Below are 27,098 nucleotides of genomic sequence, written 5' to 3'. Positions count from 1 at the left end.
GGACTGAGAACTGGCCTTTACAACTACTTGCTGCTTTGGGCTGTATATAACTGATTTAACTCAGTAACTGTTACACATGGGATTAGTTTTACACTTTAAAATTAAGCATATTGAAAATTTCACAATAAAAGCCCTGAATATTTTTACATGACGTAATTGCTCTTTTTTGGCTTTATTTGACTTTTTCATCCAAAGCACTGTTACACATGGTATTAGTTTGGCCCTTTAAAATGAAGCTTAACAAAAATTTCTAAATAAAAGCCTTGAATATTTTTACATCAGCTACTTGTGTTTTGAGCATTATATAACTATTTTAACCGAAGGACTATTACGCATGGGATTAGTTTGGCCCTTTGAAATGAAGCATCCTGCAAATTTCAAAATAAAAGCCTTGAATATTTTTACATGACGTAATTGCTCTTTTTGGCTTTATTTGACTTTTTCATCCAAAGCACTGTTACACATGGTATTAGTTTGGCCCTTTGAAATGAATATTAACAAAAATTTCTAAATAAAAGCCTTGAATATTTTTACATCATGTAATTGCTCTTTTTGGCTTTATTTGACTTTTTCATCCAAAGCACTGTTACACGTGGTATTAGTTTGGCCCTTTGAAATGAAGCTTAACAAAAGTTTCAAAATAAAAGCCTTGAATATTTTTACATGACGTAATTGCTCTTTTTGGCTTTATTTGACTTTTTCATCCAAAGCACTCTTACACGTGGTATTAGTTCAGAACTTTAAAATGAAGCATACTGAAAATTTCAAAATAAAAGCCTTGAATATTTTTACATCATGTAATTGCTCTTTTTGGCTTTATTTGACTTTTTCATCCAAAGCACTGTTACACATGGTATTAGTTTGGAACTTTAAAATGGAGCATAATAATAATTTCAAAATAAAAGCCTTGAATATTTTTACATCATGTAATTGCTGTTTTTGGCTTTATTTGACTTTTTCATCCAAAGCACTGTTACACATGGGATTAGTTTGGCCCTTTGAAATGAAGCATACTGAAAATTTTAAAATAAAAGCCTTGAATATTTTTACATCAGCTACTTGTGTTTTGAGCATTATATAACTATTTTAACCCAAGGACTATTACGCATGTTATTAGTTTGGGCCTTTGAAATGAAGTTTAACAAAACTTCCAAAATAAAAGCCTTGACAACATTTTAAATCGTACCGAATGGTGTACGTCCGCCTCGCTTAACGTTCTTGCGGTTCTCCGCGTGCCACTGATTACGTCGCGGCGTTCTTTAGCGTCGACGCCAATTTGTGGCGTGACGACGCCGGGCCCAAGCCCGACGGGCGCGCCTTGGCAGGCCCCGGCTAAATTTCTTCAGAAATTTTGTTTTTCTAGTTCATTATTTGTTCTTCAGACCATCACTAATTATTACTTCTTGCTTTTCAAGCTGCACCAACTTCCTTTACATTCATAGTTCCAATAAACGCTTTTTTACTTTGTTTAGCCACGTGCATCTTGTGCTTTTCTGCTTGCTGCATGTCCGGCACGTTTACAAAACGATTTTTCTTTTTTGCACTTGTTGCATGATTGACCATAGGCTGAGCACTTTCAGTTCGTGCTTATATCCTCACCTATCAGTCAATTTTCTTCTCACCGGACAATTTTGTGGATTTCCCCAAATGTTCCCTCTGACTATTTTAACAAATCAGGAATAATATTTAATGTTTAACATGTAAATCTTGATTGACACAATGGCTTTGATCAAGTGCAGAATCTGATATTGTTAAAGTCATTACAGATTAAACATCCTGGAAGATGGAGTTTTCTTTTCAGCACTTGAAAAACTAGTTCCACCGAGCTAATCTGCTTGTGTCAAAATTCAATCAGGGCCAATACATTTGTAAATGAATAAAAAGGCCCCTGAAAGTAGCTGGCTCTTTCCTGTTGTTAAAAACATGGTGTCTACATCTACATGTCTTCACCACATTTACGCAGAATTTCTTACCTAAAACAAGCTGAACAGGTCAAGACAGCAGACAGACAGCCTGGCTAATAAACCAACAGGCTGGAGAGAGAACCATCAAGTTTGATTATCAGACTCTTGGTCCAGATGCCCTTCACCGCTGCCCTGCTTTCTTAAGGAAAATCCAGCAGCTGATCCTATTCAGGATCAGTGTCTGTGTGAGAACACTAAAGCTGATCAATACCCTGCAGAGGAGGCAAACAGAGCCCCTCTCACAGATTAAGGGCAGAGAATTAAATCGACAGCAGAAAGTTGTTTTTGGCTTAAAGGGCCAGTATTATGTATTTTCCAGGCACAGTGTTGTTTTATAGCACAAACCTTCAGTTATTAAAAAACTGAAGGTTTTATATAAAATACGAGTTAAAAGAAATGTAACTTTGTAATTTAACATCTTGAAATTAGGTCTCCGTCTCTTTAAAAACTCCCTTTGTCCATGGATGTTGTTCTGAGACAGACGACATTCAGGAGCAGATCAGAACCAGCTTTATTGATTTGACTGAACCAGTACAACAGACAATCAGTACAGAAACAGAGCACAGTGTCAACGAGTAAGAAAACTAAACAGTTCCTCACATCAAAACCAATCAAATAAGATAAATAAAACTGAATGGTGAAGAACTACAGGGATTTGAAACTGTTCCATATAATTTCAGGATGTTCTGTAAGACATCAATTTTTAGATATGATGATTTCCACTCAAAATCATTCCCCCAGTCCTGTGCTTTAATCCTGACCTGCGGGACAAACACTCAACTAAGATTGGATGAACAGACACACTGTGTTAATTACATCAATTCCAGAAAATGAAAGTCAATGAGCAAACAGTGTTGTACATTACATCTGAAAATACTTAGTAATCTTACTTTTTCTCACTACATCATGCTCTTTTCAGGGCTCACAATTCTCTAGAAACATCCCTCAACAGTCTTTGTTTAGATGTGACTATGACATTCACATGAATCTTAGGAGGTCCAACGCCACCAGGCCACCTTCATGCGATCCCACACAGCGTCTAAAGAGTCAAAAGCTGGACGCACATCTAGGATGGAGAATTGATAGTTTTCACGGTTCAGTTCTCCATCATAGTAGTCGATGACGTAGCGCACCTCCTTCCCACAGCGGTCAATGATCCAGTCATGGCGGTCAAACGGCAGTTCATAGCTATGAGAACACATTCAGTTAAAATCATGTAAATGCAGCAGACTGAAACACTTAGGATCTGTAAAATGAATTAAGGGGGATTATTAGTCATTATGGCATCATTTATCACAATGAGGTTTTTATACAACAGACATAAATAAGTGGTCATAAAATAAGCTACATACACCCACTGATAATGTACTGAATGTAGGCAAACCTAAACAAACAAACAAAAATGAAGTTGAATCAGAGCAACGTAGAGCTTACCCCATCCAGTGGCGGACCCGGGCTCTGGGAGAGAACTCTTTGGCCTTCCCACCAAACCTCTTCAGTGTGGGCCCACAAGGACACTCACTGTGAGAACACCAGACCAGAAACAAACCGCTCATCGTTTGAATCTTAAGATACAATTTAAACTCAATAATACTTTATTGATCCCATAGGGAAATTAAATGAAACTCATTAATTCAAAATTCTTAGCGTTATTGTAGATGGTAATGGCTGTTGGCAGGAAGGATTTCCTGTAGCAGTCTGTATTACAGCAAATTTGAGGAAGCCTCTGACTAAAGACACTGTTTTTATGAGATGACCTCATGAAGAGGATGAGTAGGGTTGTCCATAATTTTCTTGATTTAATTTAAAATCCTCCCTTGCATCATCATCTCCAGAGGTTCCACAATCATCCCAAAAACAGAACCAGCCTTCTACTTCAGAACTCTTCGGTACTGAATGACCATCACTTACCGTGCATGCAGGGCTTCCCACTTAAGGATCTCCTGCCAGGCCTGCTCATTGTTCTGATTGTGGATTTTAATAATGTCGGTCATGTCGTGGGGAGCGAGGTCATCATCCCGCCAGCGCCATCTACAAAGTAATATCAAATTAAAAGTCCCAAGTCATTAGGTTACCAAATACAACACAAACATTAAAACAAAAGACAGCAGCTGAAAATGAAATGCATTTTAATAAAAGTAAGTTGAAAAGTGAAAAAATAAGTGCTTATTCTAGAAAGCAAAAAAATGCATGTATAGCTTTTGCCCAGGATTGAAAACCCAAATCTCAGAAAATGTGGAAGTTCTGCAATTGTAAATAATAAAAAAAAATCCAAGAAATTTCCAAGGCACAAGTTAATGTTTCATTCACAACAAAATCTGTTGTGTTAAATCTGAGAAGTCATACACCTGTATTCATCATTAAATGAGATCATCTCAAAGCTGATGCATGGTTACAGCTGCCACCATGTGGAATCTCCTCCCTTTTCCAAAACACTCTGCAGACAGCTGGACACTGGCTTTCTATTCTTGCTTTAATGAAGCATCCAGCAACTTCATTTGTGGAACATTACATTTCACTTTTATTGATGTTCTTGTTAGGCAGACATCCAAAGTAAAAGGAAACGAATGGACAAGCTTGGACAAAACAACAACAACAACAACAACAAAGTAGAGGCTTGTGTTAAAAAGGGAACTCTAAATTCTGGTTGAGAGAGGAACAAAAAAGAAACTAACATCACAAATTCTGAAACCTCCATGTTTCACACTGAAAGTGTTTTGTAACCAGCTAAGGCCCTGATTTACAAGCATCCAAATAAGGACTGGTAAATTGTGCAAAGAAAAAAAAGTGCACAAAAATATGCACATGACTACAAAGATTGACTGCGCAATTGATTAAAGGAGCAGCAGAGGTACAGACTGGCCTATTTAAAGGAGGAGTTAGCATGAGCCACTGGCTCTCTACACAGAGAATGTCAGAGAGGAGAGAGGCCAGAAAAATGAACAGAAAGACGTTATCCTGGTTTCATTAAAACAGACACTTCTCATACAATATACAGAGATTGTTGAACTTAATGTATTAAAACATAAACAAGATTCAGAAATTGTAACTTTACATGCTAAAAAAGCATTCGATAAAGTGAACTGGTCATTTTTCTGATCGATATTAAAAGGGTTTAGATTTGGAGATTCTTTGATTAACTGGATTAAGTTATTCTGCATATCATCAAGAGCAACTTCACAGGACCTGATCTTACAGACATGTCCACTCTCTCCATCCTCGTTGTCCATTTTTATTGAACCCCTTGCAGCAGCAACTCATCAAAACTCTCTTATAAAATGTATTCCAATTAATTCAACAGAACATAACATTTGATCACAGGATGACAATATCCTGTTACTACTACAGGATCCATATTCTTCAATGACAAACAATCAGAAGAATTTTCAAAAACATCTAATTCCTCAATAAACTGGAGTAAATCTGCAGTTCTCCCTTTAAATCATTTAAAATGGGAGACAATCCAAAACATACTCATCCCTCTGAGCTGAAGTCATATTACATATCCTGAGATTAAATAACCTCTTAGGTTGTCAGAACTGTTTAATTTTAATTTCATACCTCTTCAACAATCAATACAACACAATTTGAAACAATGGTTAAATTGACCACTTCACCTGCTGGCAGAATAGCAACTATTAAAATGAAAATACTTCCTCAAATTAATTATTTTCTATGTTACCCAGACAACCCAGTAAAGAATGGTTTACATCTTTAGATATTATAATTACCAAATTTTATTGGAAAAATAAGCCACCAAGAATAAACTTCACAAAAATCTAAACAAAATTTGGAAGGTTAGATGCATCAAATTTTTAGCATTATTATGTAGCCAATCAGCTGCAGTACATAATTAAGTGGAATCAAAATCAGCAGTAAACGGCTTAAATGAAACAGAACAATCATTTTGTGGTACAACTATCAGATTGGTGGAAATTCAATAATATTACCAATATACACACCACTTTGGAACAATCTCACAATGAATAAAAACTCCTATTTTTTTAGCTTATGGGTCTCTAAAGGCATAACACATTTTGAACACATACTTGGCTATAATAAACTCCTTCATTTCCATAATTAATTAAACGATATAAACTTGATGATAATCAATTCTTAGAATATCTTCACATAAAATCTCTTTTACAAAGTAAATATGCCCTGGCACAACTCATTATAGAACCTAATTCACAAATTACTGGACTACTTAATATTACATCTAGAAAGAAAATTCAGGCGAGATACAGAATATTAAAAGGATTGATTCAACGATATCCACACTACTTTAAAATGGCAAACGGATCTGAATATAAACCCAAATGATGACTTCTGAATTAAAATTTGCAATAATATCTAATATATGATAAAAAACTCTAATCTTCAGCTCATTCAATATAAAGTACTTCACTGAATCTACTACACAACTCACAGAATGCATAAAATGGGTTTGGCTCCGTCTGAATTGTGCAGAAATTGTTCACAAAATATCCCTGATACATATTTTCATGCTTTCTGGTTATGCAAACCTGTTGAATAATTTTGGACACAAGTAACTTTTATTAATGTAATATACCACACCATGTATTTTGTACTTTGATGTAAAATTAATTTCTATTAAAAAAAGAAAAAAAGAGAAAGTCATGTTGGGCATTACAATGTTGTAATACTAATTTAAATGAATTGTATTATTATTATTGGCACACTAGGCTTAGTCATGGTGTTTTTTGTTTTGTGATAATTGTATTAATGTATTAATATACCTTTTCTGGGCTCCTGCAGAGCATCAAACTGTGAGTGTTCTGGATACAGTGATGGTGCGTTGTAATTATTCTGTAGTCCTGCAGCTCAAAATCAGCAATGCAGGAAGATATTTCTAAAACATTTTATACAAGCTATGACATACAGGTATGTCATTTATTGTAAATATACCTCCTACTGCGTACAGTTTACACCTACTTTTCAAGCGTGTTAAATATAAACGCAACAACAGGTCCAGCAGTCTGGTTCAGGTTTAGTACATTGTGTTGGAGGAGGTAAGTCATTACATTTGCATGTCCTCCTCCCATGATTTGTTACTTTCTGATGATCAGCATATGTTTTCCATATTCATGAAGGCAGACATGTTTTTGCGCCTGTGATTTTAATTTTGTTATGCAATCTTTTTGTATATTGAGTTGTTTCTATACACAAACCCTTAGTAGATCAGGCCTGTAGTGTTTTTCAGAAAACCATCTGACCAGAGCACCATCTTCAACATTTGCTGTGTCTCCCACAAGTTTTTGATACCTTTATTTGAGCAATAGTTTATTTTCAGCAACAGTTTTCTGCTTAGCACTCTCCTATTGATTTGTGTAGTTCATAACTAAAAGGTGTCCTGAATGAAAAGAAACTGATGATGTCTACTAAGGAATAATTATCATTGTATGCGTCCTGCAGTATATGAAATCAATGTTTGATCTTGAGAGAAAATGTCACTACACTACTGCTCCCTGGGTCACGTTTACTTCTGGCTCTGCAGCTACTTACACACAATCACATCTGGTTCAACCATCCGCTCTGCAAAAAAGCTGAGTAAAACTCCTAGTACAAATAATATACTCATATTACTGATCATAGCCAGCTAATTAACTCCATTCATAGATGAGTCTCTGAAAAAAACTACTTTGCCAAAGCCAACTAAGATTTAAAACAATCTAGAAAACAGGTGTAGAGCCCTGAATGAAAAGCGTTCTGAATGTACAGCTGGGACTAACCCCTTCCGCAGCATGGCGTTCCAGAACATCTGCTCTGATGGGTAGACCCAGTTCTTTTCTGCACCGTGACGTGGAATGTTTGACTCCTCTCTGGAGATGGACAGTTTAAAGGGCTGATCTGGAGCTGGCGTTTGGTTTGGAGGAGGCATCTGTACAGAAATGAAAAGTTAAACCACTTCATAACATCTTTACAGTCAAAACTCAGTGGCCAACTGAAACACATTAAAACAGAATACTTGCAGAATAACCAACCAATGGAATTTTAAAAAAAAACTACCAAAGTGGGCATTGACATTTTTTGTTATTGGCAGAGTATCTCTGAAGTTATGTTGAATGACAAACATAATCTGGATCTGAATAGTAACATAATCAGACAGTTTAGAAATGTACAATAATCAAAGCTGCAAGCAGCATCAAGCACCCTGCTGGAGATCTGGTCTGCTCTGTGTTGAGACCACAGGTCGTTAGTGGGCCTGCCACACATTAACTAGAAGACAAGTCTTGAAAATTAAGCTTAGTCATGTTAAATTCAGCTCTGGTGTGAAGTCGCAACAATTTGGCTAAAATAACTTTCCTGATGGAAGTTAGTTACAGTTTGATGGTTGACAAATATATGTAATTTTGGTGCAATATTGAAATCACTCATGTTCAAAAGGGATTTAGAGGCACTATTTGTAAATGGTGAGATTCTGAAACTCACCACATATGTAGGATTGAACAAAAATTGGACAGTTCACAGTGGGATTCAACATAATCATGCTCCTATACGGCTTCAAATTTATGAGTGAGCAAGTAAAAGAAGATCCAATGTTTGTTTCAAAATGGCCAACTTTCTCTGGGGTCTGGACTACTGGTCCTACAGACTTCATTGTAGGTCTTAAGTTACATTTATTATCATATTCAGCAAAATTAAAATAGGCTGGCGAGGCTTCTTGGTCAGATTAAAATTATCTTTTAAAAATAATCTTTAAGTGGGTATTGAACAGTTTTCCTTATGCTTATGTATTAAAAATATTTTATTGACCTGATGTAATATCCTAATCTCAGCTGTTGCTTTTTATTTGCTGCAAGCGGAAAAGCAAACAGAAATAAATGTTTGAAAACATCAGTCATGTTATTAATCTATAAAATGTGTTTGACTGAATGAGTTGGTTTGCTAAAATAAATGGCCTTTTCAACAATATTCCATCCATCCATTTTCTAACCCCCTTGTCCCTAGTGGGGTCAGCAGGGATTCTGGTGCTTCTCCAGTGAACGTTCCGGGTGAGAGGCGGGGTACACCCTGGACAGGTCACCAGTCTGTCGCAGGACAACACAGAGACATACAGGACAAACAACCATGCACACACACACACACACACCTAGAGAGAATTTAGAAAGACCAATTAACCTGATAGTCATGTTTTTGGACTGTGGGAGAAAGCTGGAGAAACCAGAAAGAACCCAGCATGCACAAGGAGAACATGGAAACTCTATGCAGAAAGACCCCAGGACGGGAATCGAACCCAGGACCTTCTTGCTGCAAGGCCACTGTGCAGCCCAACAATATTCCAAAGTACTGTATATTCCTATGTCGTATGTTTATAGAGGTGCTGTAAGGTACCGTATTTTTTGGACTAGATGGAACACATAAAATCCCTATATTTGAAAAAAAAAAAAAAAAAAAATCGGCAATGCGCCTCATATTCCGGTGCGCCTTATGTATGAACAGTGTACCGTATGTTTTATTACGACTTTGGTAAGCGACGAAGCCACTCCCTTTGATTGTCGAAGCATAGTCGCTGCTGGTCAGAAACCTGGTGGAGTCAGCTTTCTATGCTGTCTAGACAGACTTGTTTTGGGGTCGCGCACCACTTCTCAACTGTCGTCCGAGCTTTCACAAGGGCCGGAATCATCAATGAACAGCCAAGCAACAGCAATGAGACTGAATCGGATGATAACGAGAGGGATCCGGGTTTGCTTGATGCCGCTGTCGCCCAACTGTTAAATTCCGACACCGAAGACGAGGAATTTGATGGAAGTTAGTTCCATCATTGACGAAGATGACTTTTATTACTTAATTTTCATACAATTTCTATTCATCATAGCTTTTGTCTGTTTCAAATGATGTTAGTGATCATCATGAACCTTTGGTCATTGACATGAACAACTTTGTATGTATATATGAGGACATGCAAGATTAAGAGCAACTCATTCATTCCAAATAATTTCTACCTATTGTGCTTTGCTTAACTGAAGAGGATGTTCACCACAGTGGTCATGTCAGAGTGGGCTTACCACATAGTGAAATGTGCCAACAGGAATCCTAGTTTGAATCTTAAACTGATTTTTGTTCACTTTATGTATTTTTGTTCACTTGATTCCCAGTTTAGCAAAGGAGCAAATTTAAATCAAAAGGCCAAAACTTTCACTTAGATTTTTTCACAAAATACTTTTCAAACATCCTGCTGCCTGTACACTGTTCATGTAGAACCACTTCCCTGGCAGAGGAGATGAATATCTTCTTTGCCCGCTTTGAGGCGACACTTACCACAGCTCCATCACAGCTGCCTGTCCACAGCAGCTCTGCTCTCACAGTAGAGGAGTGTGAGGTGAGGCAGGTGATGAGGAAGGTGACCTGACGGTGTGTCGGGACGGGTGCTTAAAGACTGTGCAGACCAACTGGCTGGAATCTTCACAAAGATTTCTAACCAGTTCCTGTCTCAAGCCACTGTCCCTTCCTGCCTAAAGTCCTCTACCATTGTTCCCCTGCCGAAAAGAACCAACATCAACACCCTGAACGACTACCGTCCAGTGGCACTCACACCGATCATCATGAAGTGCTTCGAGAGACTGGTCACATCCTCGCTGGCCTGCTTGCTGAGCTGGACCCTCTCCAATTTGCCTACAAAGCAAAGTGGTCCACAGAGGACGCTGTATCCACAGCACTTCATGCTGCCCTGACCCACTTAGAGAAGCAGGGGAGCTACGTCAGAATGCTCTTCGTGGACTTCAGCTCAGTATTTAATAATATACTTCCCCAACGTCTGGTGTCCAAGCTAGCAAACCTTGGGCTCCCATCAGCCACCTGCAGTTGGATCCTGGACTTCCTAACAGGTCGCTCCCAGAGGGTCAGACTGGGCCCCCACACCTCCACTGCTCTGAGCCTGAACACCGGATCGCCACAGGGTTGCGTGCTCAGCCCACTTCTCTACACCCTCTACACTCATGACTGTGTCTCCAACCACCTCAGCAACAAGATCATAAAGTTTGCAGATGACACGACTGTTGTTGGTCTCATCTCAGGTGGGAAGGGGGAGCTGGAGTACAGGGATGAGGTGAAGCGGCTGTCAGAGTGGTGCAAAGTCAATAACCTGCTCCTCAACACCTCCAAAACAAAGGAGCTGGTGATCGACTTCAGGAAGAACAAAACGGACATCCAGCCTCTCACCATCAGTGGGACCTGTGTGGAGAGGGTCCCATTGTTCAGGTTTCTGGGCATGGAGTTGGAGGACAAGCTAACCTGGAGCACCAACACCAAGGAGCTGTTGAAGAAGGCACAGCAGAGACTGTACTTTCTGAGAATACTCAAGAAGAACCGTCTCCCCTCAGACCTGCTGCAGGCCTTCTATCACTGCTCCATAGAGAGTGTGCTCATGTACGGTCTGTGTGTCTGGTACGGCAGCAGCACATCCGCGGACAAGAAGGCGCTCCAGAGGGTTGTTAGGGCAGCAGAGAGAACCATAGGCTGCCCCCTCCCCACTATGGAACAGATTTACACTTCCAGGCTCCACAAAAAGGGTTTTGGACATTTTAAATGACTCTTCACACCCTGGCCATGGTCTCTTCCAGCTGCTGCCATCAGGCAAGAGATACAGAGCAATAAAAAGCAGGACAAATCGCCTAAAAACAGTTTTTACCCGATGGCAATCATGGCACTAAATTCAAAGGCATAAGAACTTCTGCTCTTGACACCACTTGTTAAAAATGTAAATTCTGTTGTGACACCTCCAGGCGCTGCAACCATCTTCTGATGTCTATTTATTTCTCATTTTGTACTATTTATTTCTTTATCTTTTTTATGTATGTATGTACAGTATATGTATATTGTATATTATGTATATACACATAACCTGCATTTTAACTCGAGTCGAGCAAATCTCGTTGTAATCTGTTGATGACAATGACAAATAAATCTTATCTTATCTGTCTTAGGTACCATATTCGCTGGGTCAATGTCACTATTCTTGGGTTCTGCAGCTCTCATGGGACACTCCACAAACTCATAGGCTCGGTCCTGATGGGCTGGACCTGCCTCTGCACCTTTTATCGGGACCTCTGAAAGAGAAGATGCTGTCAAAGAAAGGTTTGAAAGATAAGGACCATTGCACACACCTTTTAGCTAAATGTAGTTACCAAAAAACTAAAGCAATGTGTTCTGACCTAACAATTAAACTAGTTACCTTTGATATGCTGAGCTTGATGCATAGGACATCCTGAAGGTGGTGATGCTAAGAAAATAAAATTCAATTAACATTGTAAACAAAATGTCATTGATTACATGTGGCAAGCTACGTATATTAAAATATGTGGAACCTTTGGTAGACTGGACTTGGTGCATAGGACAGCCTTGAGGAGGAATTGCCTCTATGGCCTCTGCTCGAACAGTCAGCGCACCATCAGAAGACACACCTGATCCCATCTTGACCTATCATGATGAAAAACACAAAGCATCCATTGAAAACCACCATAAAGCAAGTCTCCAATCTTATCTTATCTGAGCTACGTTCTCATGTAAAGGTAGCTCAGATAAAATGAAAGAGCTGCTCATGCTTAGCTAAATTTATTTATAAATAACCAATTTCTAAAACCAAAAGTGAACATTTATTTGAATACATTGAAACATGTTTACACAGAGCACATATGGTATATGAGAATGCACATTCACAATCATCTGAGTGCTGCTTGTTGCAATTTTAAAGGGTGCAAATAACAATGAAGACAACATGCACGAATAAATGAACAGCATAGGTATTCTGAACTACTGAAGAACACTTCAAAATAAAATAATCAAATAAAATTGATGCTACGTATTTTAATTACCTGAACATCTTTAATTCACATTTTGTCAAAGCAAACAAATGTCTGAGCTCCTGAATCTACCATCTTTGTATCATTTTACTGAGATATTCTGCAGGTTCTGCAGAATATCAATGGGAAGACTGGTACTGCATACATTACCAGTACCAGAAATGTATGCTGACTGGTACTGCATACATTTATCAAGCGACATCATGGTTCAGCCTATTCTAGTTCCCACAAGTCTTTGACCAGGTCTCACATGTTTCCACAGAGAGAAAAAGGTTCTGCAGTGGAAATCGTGGAAATATATAGTGTTACTTCACATTTTGCATTTTGTCCAAAATGTTACATTTGAGTCTGGTCTGACAAGACTAAAATTGACCAGACTAACCTGCTTCTCCCACATGTTTGCTGTGTCCAATGTGGCTTCTGGTAAACTGCAAACAGGACTTCTTATGGTTTTCTTTAACGACGGCTTTCTTCTTCCTACTCTTCCCTTTGTGTAATGATGACTAATATTGTTCTGCGGACAAATAACCCCACCTGAGCTGTGGATCTCTGCATCTGGTCCAGAGTCACCACGGGTCTGTTGGCTGCATCTCTGATCTATTATTATTATTAATGTTTGCAGTTGTAATGTGACAAAATAAAAAAATTCAAGGGGTATGAAAACTTTTGCGATGTAGGTTGAAAGTTATAATAGCTATAAGACAATGTGACCTCACATATTAGCTTGGTTGTTGTGTAAATCTCCTTCAAATACAAACCAAATGGACTTGCCACTGTACATTCCTTCACATTGTGTCAGAGTTCAGTACAACTGTCTGTTCAATTTCTGTTATTCTCTTCACAAGATAAACAGCATACATTCTCCATTAATGTCAACTCAAACACATTTTAATACTTTAATAACTGTTGTGAAATGTGATGTGATTAGTAATTTGCAAAATTTCCACTTTTCAAAACCTTTAATCATGACAATGTCATGGAGCTTGAAATGACCAGTGTTGTATAGTAACGAAGTAAAAATACTTCACTACTTTACTTAAGTATTTTTTTGGAGTACTTCATACTTTCCTGGAGTATGAAAATTTTTGATGACTTTCACTTTTACTTCACTATATTTCCGAACTTAATTGCGTACTTTTACTCCGATACATTTTCAATGTGTGGTTTAGTTACTCGTTACAAAAAAGCGAGAGAGAAACAAAGTGTTTTGACCCCACCTACTGATTAGCAAGTAGCAAGCAGGCTACCGAACAAAGCCGGTAGCCTGCTTGCCTGGGCTTGTTCATCACCTCCAATAGGATACACCTGTTTCGCTTCTCCCATTAAACACAAAGCAAGTCTCGCAATCAGCAGCAGACACATGGAGGAGGAGACGGAGACCACAACGACTGCAACTATGTCGGACACGGCTCCAGGGGAACCACCAGCTGGTGATAGGGTGACCAGACGTCCTCTTTTTCCCGGACATGTCCTACTTTTCAGACCTAAAAAGATGTCCGGGGGGAATTTAAAAATTGTCCGGGATTTTGGTCAACTGCCTCAAAACACATTACATAGCTTACAGTGCATTGTAGGGCACTGCGCACGGCGCTGCGTGTCACGTAATCCCTGAGCCGCGTCAGTGGGCAGCACACCCCCCCACCGCTCCAAAGTTTTCTGGGTTTTTTTTTTTTTTTGCATAATGACCAGTTGTGTGCACCACCTATTGACTGATTCACTGATTTGTGAAGTAGAGTAATCGTAACAGCTTTTTTTTCTTCATGTTGGCTGCATTTTCTGTACTATTTATTTTTCTCATTTTCAGCACTGACCTTACTTGAAGGGAAAACTTAAGGTTTACAAAAACTTTGTATTTTCTGTCCTGGAGGGTATACTAAGAAGCTGGTTCAGTTGTAAAGCAGGTTAAGTTAACCTTGTGCTATAGGTAAAGCACCTAATTTTCTTAACTAAATGATGCCTGCAGGTATATCTATTAGCAGGTTCAATTTTGCCTGCACTTGGTTGGGTACATTATTTTAAGTGTATTTGACAAGTTTACCAAAATATAAAAAATGTCATTCAAACTGCATTTGCTTTGTTTTACTTTTTACTTGTACTTTTCATTACATTACTTGAGTACATCCATTTTTACAGTACTTTCCATACTTAAGTACAAGAAGTTTCAGATACTTTAAGACTTTAACTCAAGTAACATTTCAGTCAGTGACTTCGACTTTTACCAAAGTCATATTTTGGAGAGGTACTTATACTTTTACTTGACTCTGAGATTTCAGTACTTTATACAACACTGGAAATGACAGCATTCAAGTCTGTCAAACAGTGTTCTGTGTCAAATTAAAAAATATGTACTAATCTTCTGAGAATCGCACTACAGATTATAATTATAATAATAATAACTTTAAGACTAACAAAATAAGTAATTTCAAAGTTTTAAGGCCTAAAATTGTGATTTTCACGTTACCTTTTAGACCTGGTAGAAACACTGGTACAGAAAACAGTTCTTACTCCATGAACACAACCTATTTTCACAAGTTACTGTTACAAAAGGTTCTCAAAGCATCTTCTAATTTCAGGCTTAAATTTTACTCACTAAAGTTAATTGGTTCGTTTCAGACTGCTTAAAAACAATGTAATTGTGTACTTTACAACTTTACTACACATAGGCTTACGACTGATGAGGAGCCAGTCAACTGTGATTCATCACCCTTACTGTAGCACGACAGACCAGCGTGCAGCATTAGCTTAGTTGCAAACACAGATTAGGGTCGCTGTGTGTTTGTATAGACTAAAGATAGATCTGCAGCTCAGCCTTCACAAACTGTAGACAAAAAGGATTAAAGACTTCACATCTAAAACATTTAATGTCTGTACATAAGAGGAATTAAAGCTAATTAGAGGATACTAGCCTAAATTTAACTATGCACAGGCAGTCACACTTCTTCCAATCTATTACCTCTGATTGTTCAAGCCAAGGTGGCTTTAGTGATCAATAGTAAGCTTGTAAACTGTGTGAGGTGCAAATTATCAAGGTACTAAAGCTTTAAAGCTGGTTTAAAGACCAGACTGAGCAAGTATTAAGTAATTATAGGCCAATAATTATTGGCCCAATATCAAGGCATCATGTCATTCTATGTGATATATCAAATAGCACCGATAATGTATTCAGTGGTGTGGGTTTTAAGTACTCCATCTACTGCACAGAGATCAAGTGGCATCAGAATAATTGTAGAAAACAACTGTGAGACTGGAAATAAATAATTTTAACATTTTCTCAAGTCAGGAAACAACTGTCATAATTTTAATAACACTACAAGTAAAAAAAGAACATATCAAGTAACCCAGGCTCTTAGAATAGAATAGAATAGAATAGAATTACTTTATTCATCCCAGCAGGGAAATTATTTCACAGTTACAGCAGCATAGAGACAAGACACACACCAACCACCACTGAGTAGCAATTGTAGACAAAATAAAAATAAAATATAACATGCTGTCAATATAAAAAGCAGCTTAGAGCAGTCCTTGCAAAGATTCAAAAAATGCAGATACAGTATGTATATGTAAATATATGTACAGCAAGTGTGCCACAGTGCAGTTGTGCAGAATTGGACTGATTAGTGCAGAACAATGATTTAGCTTTTATTGTACAGTGAGATGGCATGTGGCAGGAAGGATTTCCCGTATCTGTCCCTACGAAGGTGGAGCTGGAGCAGCCTATGTGAGAAGGTGCTCCCCTGTCTGTCCACTATGTGGTGGAGAGGGTGCTGTTTATTGTCCATAATAGACAGAACCTTCTTCAGTGTCCTCCTCTTCCCCACAGTTTCCAGGGACTCCAGCCTTAGTCCCAGTACAGAGCCAGCTTTCCTGATGATTTTGTGTAGTCTATTAGAGTCGCTGGCTCTGATGCTGCTTCCCCAACACACAGCAGCAAAGAAGATGGCACCGGCAACAACACTGTGATAAAAGGTCTCCAACATCTTGCTGCACACATTGAAGGATCTCAGCTTCCTTAAAAAATAGAGTCTGCTCATCCCCTTCTTGCACACAGCGTCAGTGTTAGATGCCCAGTCCAGTCTGTTGCCGATTACAACTCCCAGGTATTTGTAATCCTCCACCTCCTCCACCACTTCCCCTTTGATCTTTAGTGGCCGTGAAGGTATCTTCTTCCTTCTGAAGTCAATCACCATCTCTCTGGTCTTACTAATGTTGAGCCTCAGGTGATTCTGGTCAGACCACTCCACAAAGCTGTCCACCAGTGTCCTGTATTCCCCCTCCCTTCCATCCCCTATACACCCGACAACCGCTGAGTCATCAGAAAACTTCTGTAGGTGACATGACTCAGAGTTGTACTGGAAATCAGTGGTGTACAAGGTGAAGAGAAGGGGAGAAAGCACAGTTCCCTGTGGAGCTTCTACGTCACTGACCACCACATCAGACAGGACACTGCCCAGACGGACAAACTGTGGCCTGCCTGTCAAGTAGTCAGTAACCCAGGAGATCACTGAGTCGTTGACACCCATCCTCCGCAGCTTCTCACCCAGCAGCAGAGGCTGGATGGTGTTGAAGGCACTGGAGAAATCAAAGAATGTGATTCTCACAGTGTCTCCTCCACCATCCAGGTGCGACAGTGCTCGTTGCAGCAGGATATGCAAACAATGGAAATATAAACAAAAAAGGTCAGAATGAGCCCAACTGGGAACGTCCAATACTATATGAATGCAGCTCAGCTAGTCAGTCAACTTCTTTAAGGTTTCAGAGGAAGACAATACTCTGTTTGCATAGAATAGAACATTGCATAGAAATATTATATCTATGTTTGACAGAAGCGTTAATGAAATAAGCTTCTTCTACTAATAATTTCTGCCAAGTTGTAGGCTGGCTTAGAGTACTGGTCTTATTCTCATAAGCCTCACCATGAATATAACAGTTAATATCCATAATTGTACATTGGTAGTACAAATTAATGTGCTTTTAATCTAATTTGTGTAAGAGCATTTTCTATTTTGAACTTGGGCAATAAAATTTTTCACTTTGTATTTATTTAAACTTCCTGATCAATTTTAGAGGCATTGATTTTTTAGTAATGAACTTTATTTAAATAAATGCTTATTTGAGATATGGCTTATTTGGGGGATTTTCTGATCAGGTTTTTTGCTGCAGATACCGATCACCAATACTGATCACCTGGATTGGCTGCAAATTTTTCACTTTAGGTATAAACGTTACTATGTGATCTGGCAAAATGGAAAAATAATCTGGTAATAAAATCACCTAGCTTAAGACAAAAAACTTGGAGGCACAAAGCAGCAAGTATCTGGTAAAACACAACGGAAAACCTGCCATCAGTAATACAATATTTAGTCTCTCACAGCCGAACAAAGTCAAATAAATCTCACAACACTGCCTAAATAATGTCAAGTAAACAGTGAAACATTCATTCCAAGTCACATGCAGGTCACAGTTACTAAATCAAAACTGCCTGATTATTTTGTGTTGGTTCTGATGGGTTGGTTTTGACCAAGCTGAGTAATTCTGCAGAACACAGAGAGGAGGCAGAAGAGGTAGATTTTTGTTCACAGATTATATGTCTCATCTTAGGACAGCTAAAGTTTTAAAATGTATGTAAAAAAAGGCCTTTTTGGCCTGTGGGACTCCGGAAGCAGCTGATGGGTACCGGCGGGCGAAGCGGCATGCGGCTCGGGTGGTTGCTGAGGCAAAAACTCGGGCGTGGGAGGAGTTTGGAGAGGCCATGGAGAAAGACTTCCGTACGGCTTCGAGGCGATTCTGGTCCACCATCCGGCGTCTCGGGGGGGGAAGCGGTGCAGCACCAACACTGTTTATAGTGGGGATGGTGTGCTGCTGACCTCTACTCGGGACGTTGTGGGCCGGTGGGCAGAGTACTTCGAAGACCTCCTCAATCCCACCAACCTGCCTTCCACTGAGGAAGCAGAGCCTGGGGACTCTGGGTTGGGCTCTCCAATCTCTGGGGACGAGGTCGCCGAGGTGGTTAAAAAGCTCCTCGGTGGCAAGGCCCCGGGGGTGGATGAGATCCGCCCGGAGTTCCTTAAGGCTCTGGATGGTGTAGGGTTGTGTTGGTTGACGCGACTCTGCAATATCGCATGGACATCGGGGGCAGTTCCCCTGGATTGGCAGACTGGGGTGGTGGTCCCCCTGTTCAAAAAGGGGGACCGGAGGGTGTGCTCCAATTATAGAGGGGTCACACTCTTAAGCCTCCCTGGCAAGGTCTATTCAGGGGTCCTGGAGAGGAGGGTCCGTCGGATAGTCGAACCTCGGATTCAGGAAGAGCAGTGTGGTTTTCGTCCTGGTCGTGGAACACTGCACCAGCTCTACACCCTCGGCAGGGTCCTGGAGGGTGCATGGGAGTTCGCCCAACCAGTCTACATGTGTTTTGTGGACTTGGAGAAGGCGTTCGACCGTGTCCCTCGGGGAGCCCTGTGGGGGGTTCTCCGGGAGTATGGGGTACCGGGCCCTTTGATACGGGCTGTCAGGTCCCTGTATGACCGGTGTCAGAGTCTGGTCCGCATTGCGGGCAGTAAGTCGGGCTCGTTTCCGGTGAGAGTTGGACTCCGCCAGGGCTGCCCTTTGTCACCGATTCTGTTCATCACTTTCATGGACAGAATTTCTAGGCGCAGCCAAGGTGTTGAGGGGATCCGATTTGGTGGCCTTAGGATCTCATCTCTGCTTTTCGCAGACGATGTGGTCCTTTTGGCTTCATCAGATCGTGATCTGCAGCTCTCGCTGGAGCGGTTCGCAGCCGAGTGTGAAGCGGCCGGGATGGGGATCAGTGCCTCCAAATCCGAGGCCATGGTCTTGAGCCGGAAAAGGGTAGAGTGCCTTCTCCGGGTCAGGGGGGGTGTCCTGCCCCAAGTGGAGGAGTTTAAGTATCTCGGGATCTTGTTCACGAATGGGGGAAGAAGGGAGCGGGAGATCGACAGGCGGATTGGCGCAGCGTCTGCTGTCAAGCGGGCGCTGTACTGGTCCGTCGTGGTGAAGAGAGAGCTGAGCCAAAAAGCGAAGCTCTCGATTTACTGGTCGATCTACGTTCCCACCCTCATCTATGGTCATGAGCTTTGGGTCATGACCGAAAGAACGAGATCGCGGATACAAGCGGCCGAAATGGGTTTTCTCCGTAGGGTGTCTGGGCTCTCCCTTAGAGATAGGGTGAGAAGCTCAGTCATCCGGGAGGGACTCAGAGTAGAGCCGCTGCTCCTTCACATCGAGAGGAGCCAGTTGAGGTGGCTTGGGCATCTGGTCAGGATGCCTCCTGGACGCCTCCCTGGTGAGGTGTTCCGGGCACGTCCCACCGGGAGGAGGCCCCGGGGAAGACCCAGGACACGCTGGAGAGACTATGTCTCTCGGCTGGCCTGGGAACGCCTCGGGATTCCCCCGGAAGAGCTGGAAGAAGTGGCCGGGGAGAGGGAAGTCTGGGCCTCCCTTCTGAAGCTGCTACCCCCGCGACCCGACCTCGGATAAGCGGAAGAAGATGGATGGATGGATGGATGGATGTAAAAAAACGTTGTTTTTTTTAATTACATGCTGCAGCCTTAAGGAGTCGTTCAATTGATGGATCTCAAACGGTGCAAAATATTACAGTTTTCAGCCAGACAGAACGCAGTGTATTACACCACTAGCTTGATGACAAATTATTTTCTGGGTTATTTGCTTAGCTTTCTGACAATCATGCTCCGCAATCATGCGGATGGATGTTGAAAATTATGCTCTGCTTTACTTGTTGTCTGACTGCTGTGGATTTCTTTTTTCTGCAGTGAGCCTTGATATAGCCATATATTGTTTTTTAAATGTCATATTAGATTCATTGTGTTGATGCATTTTGACGTGCTTCACCCCTGAGGTAATTTCCATCTTAAAACGCAAACGTTGCTGAGGATTTACTGCCAGGTGCTTGTGCAGTGTGGAGGAAAGGGGTAAGTACGCTGTATGCGGGACCTCTGTAGATTGTGAAGTATAAGATACTGGTGATCGGTTTTTGTGATCGGCAACACCAGTCATAGACTTTTTCACTGAGATCGACCGATTGTGATCAGAGACTGAGAGTACATTGAGATCCTGGCAGTTTGAGAGGCAGCTAGTCAGAGATCCAAGCAGGGAAATGGCAAGGCTGCGCAGCTGCAAGGAGTCGATCACTATGGGGTGAGGCAGAGCCACTCCTCCAGCAGCTAGTAGGAAACAGCTTAGAGCCAAGGTAGAAAAACCTTTTCCCTGTAATCCAAAATACTTTTTTTACTCCAAAACACAGCCACAGTATGTCCAAAAGAAAAACAGAAGTGCAGTCATTTGCATATTGAGAGTCTATAGAGGCTGATAATCTCCAAACTCAGCTCCTGGATCACTGTTGAAACTTTTGAGTTTCATGTCAAATCCACATGAATTAAATGACAGAAACTAATTTTCTCAATGCATCTTTGATTCATTTTGTCCAGCTGTAGACTGTTAGACTCTGTCCAATCAGAGTCAAGTATTGGGTAGTTGGTGCTTTTAATCTATTTTCAGTTAATTAAATCCAAGTCTATGGAACACAAAATGTCACTAAAATCACTCTGTCCCTCTAAAATCTTTCAGAAAATCGTAAAAGTGTGTCAAATCGTACCGAATTGTATTGTTTGTCAAATATCGTGATACATATCGTATTGTGATCAGAATATCGTCCATGGTAAAATAAACAATCCTAACTTACTAAATCCAAACTTCCTGAGAGCATGGCTAGCTGAGTAATGCTGGCTCTGATTGGCTGGTTCTGACTGAGCTGAATAATTCTGCAGAACACATGGAGGAGGCAGAGGAGATCAATGTTTTTTTCAGAGATTGTCTATCTCATGTTAGGACATAGCGAAAGTTTTAAAAAGCATGTGAAATCTTTTTTTGTTTAAGTTACATGCTGCAGCTTTAAGCAGACGTTAGGTGTCGGAGTACACTGCCGGGTGGAGGTTGACCAGTGCTATGTCTATTACTACCAGTAGAGCGTAGCAGCGGTCCAACAGCGAGAGCAGAACCCAGGATCTTACACCACTAGCTCGCTGACTTGAATTATTTTGCAGGTTATTTGTTTAGCTTTCTGACCATCGTCTCTTCCGGGTGAGTGTTGGTAGTTGTGTGCTGCTATCTGGCCGCTCCGGATGTCTTTTTTTTCTGCAGTGAGCCTCGATATAGCCAAACTCCGTCAAGTGTTTGTTTTGTCATATTAGGTTGGTTGTGTTGATGCATTTTGACATGCTTCACCCCCAAGGTAATTATGAGTCGCAACACACAAACTTCCCCATTCACTCTGAGTGCTGAAGTTCCTCACCACATTGCTTAGCATTTATTGCCGCGCGTAGTGTGAAGGAAAGAGGTGATGAGCAGCACACGCAGGCTGCAAAGTGAGATACAGGTGATCGATTTTGATGATCGGCAACACAAGAGTGATCAGTGATCAACGATCAGACACTTTTTCGCGGAATTTGGCCAATAATGATCAGTGGCTGGTCAATTAGCACACCTCTAATAAGAATAATCTATAACAGGGTTTCCCCTAGAAAACTTGCTAAGCCCAGTGGTCGGGGCGCTGAGGCGGTGCACTGGTGGTCCACCATATTTTTGTATTAAAAGATGTTAAGTTGACAGAAAATTTAAAAATATTACTGGGTAATTATATGTCATATGAAAACATCACCAGTGAAAAGCTATTCAAACTCACAAGCAGTCTTAAAAACAACAAATCAAAAAATATAATTAGAAGTGCAAATAAATATCAATTATTTGCACTTCTGTTTAATCCAAATTAAGTCAACGGCTCCATCAGGCCCCCAGGGCTTCAGGGGCCATAAATGCTAATATTTTAACACAGATACATAAATGTAACATTTGTTTATTGAGATAATCCATGCTGCTAAATTTGATTTAATGGTTTCAGCATAAGTTAAAAGATTTAAATTGTTTAACATTTAAATGTAAGATTTTAAGGCGCTGTTAAGTTTATTTTGTAAAAGTTCAAATAATATTCACAATTAGATTGCTTTGTTAAGAATAGCTACAATCTGACGCTCTGAGTTTAAGCTCTGTTTGTCAGCCCTCACAAATACAAATTAGTAACCTGCAATTATAACTGATTGCTTTTTATGTTGGCCAGTTAATCTACTCTCTCTCTCCCAGATTAAATCAAACACAGAAGCTGTTAGAGGTGCTGAGGTTTTCAGCAGCAAGAGGGGCCCGTAAGTCAAATTCTGCTCAAGGCTCCATACAGTCTTAGACCGGCCCTGCATGATTATTTAAATTTGCTGCACTGCCCTGAGATGTGCAACAAAATGCTGCTAGTGTGGCTTCAGTAGCTCTTCCATTTCGTGTCAGTTGAGTTTTTAATAAGTGCCACAGAAACTGTTTTGGTTGTCCGACTTTAAGGGACGAGTTTTTCAGATCTCCGCGCCACCGTATTAACTCTTACTGACTAAGTAGACAAATCGTTTGATACAATTTGATGCTTCGTGTAACCGGAAAAATAATAATAGAAATAATAATAAAATAATATAAAACCAGTGTGATGCGTGACTACAACGAGAGTGCGAAAGCTACTCATGGGGCTGAACCTGCACGATGTGGTTAGCGCTGGTTCGTTAACCACTAACGCGCCGGCCAACCGGGAACACAGACATCAACTTTACAGGGAAGACAGTGCCAGGCGCTGGGCAGCGTGTTGAGATGTAAATGCCGCACATGATCCTTTGTTCACAAATATAGATCCTTCTCACCACTTGCTCAACGTGCACCTCTGAAAGCGCCACTATAAGTTATTCCTGCAGTTCACACAGAGCTGCGCAACCAGAGCTAACACAGTGGGGTTTAAACTCCTACCTTAATGTGGAGTTTTCTAAAGAAACATGATTCCCCACAGGGGCTTCATGTAAATATCCATACAAGTCAGTCTGTGTCCAGTTTGAGTGAATGGAGCGATCTGTGCTGAGATCAAGCAGCGGCAGCGCAGGCTTCAACGCACAGAGGTGCCAGCTGTGTGATTGGTCCGCTACCCTGGCTTTAAATGCATAAACTATAAACATATCTTTTAGGAATAAATTCGCTCCGTCAGTGAAACACTCATAGCAACAGAGATAGTTCAATACGCCTTTAACTTTAAAAAAAAAAAAAAAAGTTGTATTTTTTAAAGGGCTGTTGTGAACAGCTCTTATTTTGTTCAAGTAACGTGGCCCAATATTTATATTTAGTCATGATGTTTTTCTTTTTGATTTAATTGTGTAAATATTGCTGGTAGACCGGCAGCATTCATCTGTTCGAAGCAGGCATCTTTTCCCACACAATTTGTGTAAAATACAGCTGATATAATTTGCATCAAAATTTCTGAGCAAAATAGACACGCTCATGCAGAGCATGAAGACAGTATGGTACCATAAAGTGAATGTGCACTGGAATTATTTGTATCCTGCAGCTCAAAATTGGCATTTTGTATTCTTTAAATGTTTCAAATATTTGACAAGCAATGACTTTTGTCATTGTATCTATGCCTCCTGCTTGTCACAGTGACTTCACATCTTAGCATGCCAGCTCATACCTACTTTTTAAAAGTGTGAAATATAGAAGCAAAAACAGCATCCACCAATCTGGTTCAGATTTAGTAAATTGCATTGCGTTCAATATATTTGAATATTTGTCTTCAAGTACTTCCACTTGCCCTGCTCTATAAAGTGAATTCTGAAGATTTGGAGTACAGCAACCTTTGAAGATTTGGGTCCCTTCAAAGAGTCATTAATCCCTTCATTCTTCTTCTTCTTGTTTACTGGACATTGGCAAGCAACTAATGATGCATTACCACCACCCAGTGGTGAGGAAGGTGGACCAAATATTGCTCAGAAAAAAAAAGTAAAAACTATCTTTCAAACAAACTATGTTTAAAAAAAGAAGAGTATCAAGTATAATGGTGTTTGTTTCCTTGCAGTCTCTTCCAAATCCACATAACGACAACTACAATTGTAATGTTCTGGAATGTGTATTCTGGCTGTGCTCAATCCATCATCTGTAGTTGATTTGTAATGACTTGCTGTGTGGAGCAGCCAATCAGACGTCAGGGTCTGTGGACCAGCCACATACAAGTCCCACTGAGTTTGACAGTTTAAATTAAATTATTTCATGACACCTATGGAGCGTTGTCATAACATTATAACTGTCACAAATACACAGTAAAATTAAGTATATTACTTAATAGTACACAAATAATTTCAAAATTGTAGCCCACCATTTATATGCACAAGCCCTAAACGCCGCTACGCACTGTAGAATCTTTTAAAATGAAGACGCAGAACATTTTTGTAGCAGGTTGTTGGACATTGTAGACGGTCCCTAAGAACTGGTCTGCACATGGAGATCATCCTTATTGGAAGGAGGACAATGTGGCTTCATTAAAGAAATCATAGTCTACAGTTCAACTTGCCGCGGTTACAGAGATGTTCATTCTATGTTTAAACACCGGTTCGTTTGAGACATTGAGAGGAAGGGAGAATAGACCGACTTTACTGTATCCATCTGGGTAAAATAGCATAGCGCTAAACTCCGAGCTCTAAATCTCTGGTTATTCTTTTTTTAAGCCTTTAATCAGAACGAACAGCAAAAACGTCATGACCCGAGACTCTTGTTTTCGCCGTCTAACGAGTTACAAAAGCATGACTACAAACAAGCACGTCCATTTAACGCTAGCTAAGCTACTAGCAGCTATGTTAACGTTAGGTTGAGTGAAGATAAACTTACAAAATAATAAACAGATCTCAGTGGGAAAGTTTTCAGTAAAATCCCTTCCTGTGGTTTGTCTCTGGTCAGATAATGTTGAGAGAGATTAATAACAAACAGTTAAAGTAAAGACTAACCTGTGCAAATGATTACTTCTTTCCTCCAATGTCACCGTGGACAGTGGTCGACTTGTGCAACTACGAACGTTAAGTTCTTTGCGTCATCACGCCAAAGCTGACGAAGTGTGGCAGGATATGGCAAGCCGTTTGAACATACATTCGGTTTTGTCTAACTGTCCATACTAGAGATATCTAAAATTAATTTTGACTTGGCAAAACTACATTATGACTATCCGCAATGATAATTTAAGATATCTGCTTTTACATTCTGACTAGTAAGAATAATAATTCAAGATATATTCAATTGCATTTAGACGAGCCTAAATTTCTTTCCATATATAACGACGTCGCCTGATCTGTCATTTGACGTAATAAATAGCTGCAATTACGATTTAAAATCATCATAACCCTAACCCTCTCGAAAGTAATTACAACTAGTCAAAATTACATTTTTAGATATCTGAATTAATTACGAATTACACCAAACAAAAACATAAACATTGTTTTTGTACTAATTTTTAATGAGCTCTAGACCTAAAACATTTCAAAAATTATTTCTCCCAAATATCTGTGATAGTTAGCGCTTATCCTTTGCATGAATAATTAATCCCACCTCACAGTGTAGCATTTCAAGATACTGATTAGACAGCATGGTTATTACTCTGGTGAGCTGTAGGCTGGCTGGCCACATTAAGTCACTAAAATGTGCTGTTTGCTTTTTTTGGGAGGGTCTTACAAAAGTATAAATGCAACACTTTTGTTTTTGCTCCCATTTTTTTTTAGCTGACCTCAATAATCTAAAATATTTTTCTATATCAACAAATAATTTTCTCAAATATAGTTTACAAATCTGTCTACATCTGATAGTGAGCACTTCTTTAAATAAGTGTTCACTGTGTATATACTCACAGGTCTGGCATATACAGATACTAATTAGATAGCATAATTATTGCACAGGTAGGCTGGCTACAATAAAAGCCTCAGAAATGTGCTTTCAGAGTGGCCAGAGGACAACTTGCCTCATGCAGTGCAACATCCGTCACATAGAGTTGATCAGGTTGTTGATTGTGGAATCTAGGTCCACTCCTCTTTCATGGCTCACATGTCCAGTGAGAAAGCTGGCCATGCAAGAACTGGGATGTTTTCAGCTTCCAGTAATTTTGTGCAGATTCTTACAAGATGGGGCAACACGAGGAGACAGTCGTGGATGAATGGCACAACAATGGGAACTCAGGATCTCTTCATGGTATCTCTGTGCCTTCAAATGCCATCAATAAAGGTACTTGTGTTTGATGTCCATGACATACACCGGCCCATACCATGACCCCGCCACCACCATGAGCCACTTCATCCATGGGCCACTCAATCCACAATGTTGACATCAGCAAAAGCTTTATCCACCCCCAACCACACACACTGTCTGCTGTCTGTCCTGGGCTGAGGTG

General features: G+C 40.2%; 1 protein-coding gene across 3 annotated transcripts; it reads right to left on the bottom strand.

The window, feature by feature from the left end:
* Positions 1–2,451: 2,451 nt before the first annotated feature.
* On the bottom strand, positions 2,452–25,755 carry LOC102227589 (cytochrome c-type heme lyase). Of its 3 annotated transcripts, none has more exons than XM_023326448.1 (8): positions 25,672–25,755; positions 12,293–12,404; positions 12,160–12,207; positions 11,916–12,049; positions 7,718–7,866; positions 3,876–3,995; positions 3,399–3,485; positions 2,452–3,152 (listed from the first exon to the last, which is right to left on the bottom strand). In XM_023326448.1, exons 2-8 carry the CDS (start codon positions 12,396–12,398, stop codon positions 2,954–2,956), a joined length of 843 nt encoding a protein of 280 aa, XP_023182216.1. In that variant the 5' UTR covers positions 12,399–12,404; positions 25,672–25,755; the 3' UTR covers positions 2,452–2,953. The 3 variants fall into 3 exon arrangements, with proteins under 3 accessions (XP_023182216.1, XP_023182217.1, XP_023182218.1); XM_023326449.1 differs by having other exon boundaries at positions 11,916–12,034; XM_023326450.1 differs by lacking the exon at positions 12,160–12,207 and having other exon boundaries at positions 11,916–12,034.
* Between the last annotated feature and the right edge of the window lie 1,343 nt (positions 25,756–27,098).

The sequence above is a fragment of the Xiphophorus maculatus genome, chromosome 21 (genome assembly GCF_002775205.1).
Source record: "Xiphophorus maculatus strain JP 163 A chromosome 21, X_maculatus-5.0-male, whole genome shotgun sequence".
In the NCBI taxonomy this organism is placed as follows: Eukaryota; Metazoa; Chordata; class Actinopteri; order Cyprinodontiformes; family Poeciliidae; genus Xiphophorus; species Xiphophorus maculatus.
The sequence above is the reverse complement of the archived record's forward strand: the minus strand, read 5'-3'. Positions and strand labels throughout refer to the sequence as shown.